The following is a 4170-nucleotide window of genomic DNA, read 5'->3' on the forward strand; positions in this document are numbered from 1 at the left end:
TACCAGTTTTTGTAACTAAACGAAATGTTGTTAAAACACATACATGTATTATGGTAGGGTTAATTTAGGTAATGTGTTTTTAGAGTGTATGTAAGCCTTTTTACAGATATCTGTGTATTTTAAGCCTGAGCTGGCCAGATTTAGCACTGACAATTAAAGCACAGCTCCCAGGCTAAATCTGGAGCTATGAAAACTCCCAGTTTTCTTGCATCAGAAGTTTTTTAAGTAATCAAACAGTAATGGTTGTCATCACAGACAGTGCATTATTTTTATTTCATGTATTTATGGATGGATGGAAGTTTCTTTCACTTGGTTAGAGAGCATTGTGGTTTATATCCTTTGTATTTTTACATCAAGACAGGGGCCATAAACACTTGGAGTGCATTCCTTCATCTCAGGGTGCTGACCCACTACAACTATGTTGGAACACTTTCCTCAAAAACCAGTAAAGATGGCGTAGGCAAGATTGAATTTTGGAGACATGGCAGCAGTTCAAAGCTCTGCCTTTGAGGACCAAAACCTGGGGTCAGGCCCGGATGAGGATGAAATCTCATTGTTGGAAGAAGACTCAGACTCTGGAAGCTTGCTCTCCGATGATTCTGTTCTCCCTTATTATGAACAAGAGGAAAGGACAAAAGGAACTGCCAACACACTATATGAGGCTTGTGTCCAAAATGACCCAGAGGCACTGAAGAGAGTGTTGGAACGAAGTGTGACCTATGATGAGGTCATGGAAGTTGATATTAATGGCAGGGTAAGACAGATTAGTATTAGAGAGCATGAGACAGAATGACTAATCACAGAGCAGAAAAATCAGTAATGCGATAAAAAATAAGTAGTATAGGGACCAATTTACACTGTTAACTAGTTGCTTATTAGCATGCCTATTATTAACATGTTGGCTGTTTATTATTACTTATAAATCACATATTAATGTCTTATTCTGCATTACCATATTCTAAATCCCTAATTCTACCCAATACCTAATCTTAACAACTACCTTACTAACTATTATTAAGCAGCAAATTAGGAATTTATTGAGGCAAAAGTCGTAGTTAATGGTTTGTTAATACCGAGAATTGGACCTCAAAATAAAGTGTGACAAAATTCTTGTTTAAGGCAATTTTAACATAAGTACATGAAAAAGTCAATTTAAATAATGTTAACAGACCTTATTGTACTCATTCCTGAGGAAACCAATGCCTCGAAAATGCTAATTCCACAACTAAATGTATTTATTTATTATTTAACCACTCAGAACAGTTATAGATTATTTATTAGTGCTGCAGGGCTGTTATGGTTTGGTTGATTATGAAATTGTTACCTGTTGATGTGAAGTGTCCATGTTCTACAGTGCATATATTTATGTCTCTTTACCTTTTTACCTGTTAAAGGAATATATTGATAGAGTTCTTTGTAACACACCATGATTCTCTCATATAGAATGGACTGATGGTGGCTGCATATAAAGGCTTTCTTCCCATTGTTTATGAGCTGCATGGCTGTCCGCATCTGGATATTAACCACCAAGACAATGACGGCAACACTGCTTTAATGATCGCAGCTCAAGCTGGTCAGTTGCTGCATGTGTGATGTCAATTCACTGTTTTGATGGAAATTAGATTGGATTCTGCTGGCAATAATAGTGCTCCAGCCAAATAGTGACTTTTGTTAATATGATGCAATTTAAATAGAATTGAGGTGTATTTGAATTAAAAAGAATGATAATGACTTCATGTTAAATACAGTTTGAGTTACTATTTACTGTTTAAAGAATTTACCCCATTTCTTTATTTAGTATATATTCCAAAATACAAAGTAAATAAAAAAAAAAATGTTTTAAATCTTTCTGTACACAGGTCATGTCTCTATATGTAACTACATCATGAATTACTTCCCTGGAGCAGAGACAGAGATCAGAGACAACAGAGGATTCACTGCCCTCATTAAAGCTGCCATACAGGGCAGGAATGATGTGGCGGCAGCTCTAATAATGCACGGTTAGTAGTTGAACACACACATGATGATGTGCTGAAAATGATCCTTCAGAATGTTGCCATTGTTTGTATTCATCACATCACTAGAGAGAGACAAGAAGTTACCAAAAGACCCATATAACCAATCACAAATGGGGTAGCTGGCACTGACCCAGTTCGCTAATTTAGCATCCAAACTTTAATTAATTAAGTAATTAAAGCAAAAGAGTAATTAAAGCCAAGCAAAGATCTGCGGAAGTCACAACATGACTAAGCAGAGTGATTTCTGACACAGCATTCTTTTTTAAACTATAACTCCTCCAGCATCCCTCTGATTCACAATATATACATATTTTTATATTTTCTATATTGTTCTGTCTTAGGTGCTGATGTAAATGCTGTAGACTCCAACCGTGGTAAATGTGCACGTGACTGGGCACTGAAAACAGGTCGCTTTGACACACTGAATCGTCTGCGCCACCTTGCGCTTCATCCCACAGCTGAACAGTTCTGTGACACCTACGTCCCAGAGTGGCCCGACCTTAAGGTGCTGGTCAGCAAAGCAACAGCCAGTAAGAGTGCTGGCCAGAAGCTGACTCATCATCTCAAGAGTACTTTTGGTTTCAGTTTCCCACGTGACCCGCAGGACAATGGTGTCATGGATCACATGGTGCGAATGACCACCAGCCTACGCAGCCCGCTCATAGCCACGGCCACACGGCCACTGTGCCCAAGCAGCCCTCCGCAGATGGGTAAACGTCGACTTGCTGTGGCTGAGCTGATGCAGAAGCACTCACAGAAGCAGCTGGAAGAGGGTTCACTGTGCCATCGAAACAGCTCCATCACCTCCATTTCTCCATCTGTCCACTCAGCTGAGTCTGTCTCTTTGTCCTGCTGTGCCACTACAGGGAGGCGTGGCAGTGTGCTGTCTATTGCTCAGTCTGGAATGCGCACATTCATTCCTTGTAGCGTAGCGTCAAGGCGTAACAGTGTCTTCCCCTCTGGTTGTATCCCACAGATCAAAGTTACCAAATCCTCTGAGCCCACCCCAAAAAAGGAGAAGAAGAAAAAAAAGCAGAAAGGCTACCTGGAGCCTCCAAAGTGGAAGTATAAGGAGGCTAAGGATGAGAAGAAGAAAGAGAAGAAAGCGTTGAAGGAAAAGGAAGAGAAGGAAAAAGAGTTGAAAAGCAAAGACAAGGATAAAGGAAAAAGGAAAAAGCGTGATAATTAAGATGGGCTCTTTAAAACTCTCAATAAGGTTGTAGATGCCCTCTGTGTAATTGTGTGTGAGGAAATGCTTGATAACAGAAGCAATGCAGTGAAGAGAAAAGAGAAAGAGTATTTTGAAACCTCAGTGGTGGATTCCTTCCTCACGAAAGGGGCAATTTATCTATGATCAATTCAGTCAGTCTTATAAGCTTAAGCAAACATTTTAAGATCTCTGATTGGATGACTTACATGTAGAATAATTCCTGAATGAATGCTGTATCTAAATAATCACCGACATCATGAGAACTGAATTCTGCTTAACCAAAACTATTACAGATAATATTTAAAGGGATACTCCACCCCAAAATGAAAATTTTGTCATTAATCATTTACCCCCATGTCATTCCAAACCCGTAAAAGCTTTGTTCGTATTTGGAACACAAATTAGATATTTTGGATGAAAACTTATAGTCCATCACTGACATAAAAATAAATAAATAAATAAATAAATAAATAAATAAATAAATAAATAAATAATAATAATAATAATAATAATAATAATAATAATAATAATAATAATAATAATAATAATAATAATAATAATAATTTAACCACAGTTTATTTGCAAGACTATTGTATCCCACAGCAGACAGTTGTCGAAATTAGGATTATGTGCAACAAACTTCTGTATTGTCAGTAATCTGCTCTCTCACGGTTATGCAACACAGCCATGTGGAGAGCAGCAGTAAAGCCATGCAGGATTAGAGATCTAGCCGGGTCACTCAGGTCAAGCAGAGGCCTCTGGCTAAGTCTGGGATCATGAGTTATGGCTTCTAAAGGAGATGCTCTGGAATCACTTTTGTAGTGATATGATCTGCATCAGCAAGAGGGGAGAAATTCTGTGCATCCAATATTATAGAACAAAAGGACTAGATTTGAAATAAGAGACAACAGATCAATTTAGAATTAATGAATTCATGCATTA

At 38.1% G+C, this 4170-nt stretch overlaps 1 protein-coding gene across 1 annotated transcript; it reads left to right on the top strand.

The window, feature by feature from the left end:
- The first annotated feature begins 379 nt into the window (after positions 1–379).
- LOC109069160 (photoreceptor ankyrin repeat protein-like) lies at positions 380–3280 on the top strand. The gene is made up of 4 exons (XM_042758578.1): positions 380–754; positions 1444–1573; positions 1860–2000; positions 2360–3280. Exons 1-4 carry the CDS (start codon positions 482–484, stop codon positions 3205–3207), a joined length of 1392 nt encoding a protein of 463 aa, XP_042614512.1. The 5' UTR covers positions 380–481; the 3' UTR covers positions 3208–3280.
- The last annotated feature ends 890 nt before the right edge of the window (positions 3281–4170 follow it).

Source organism: Cyprinus carpio, chromosome A6, assembly GCF_018340385.1.
Source record: "Cyprinus carpio isolate SPL01 chromosome A6, ASM1834038v1, whole genome shotgun sequence".
In the NCBI taxonomy this organism is placed as follows: domain Eukaryota; kingdom Metazoa; phylum Chordata; class Actinopteri; order Cypriniformes; family Cyprinidae; genus Cyprinus; species Cyprinus carpio.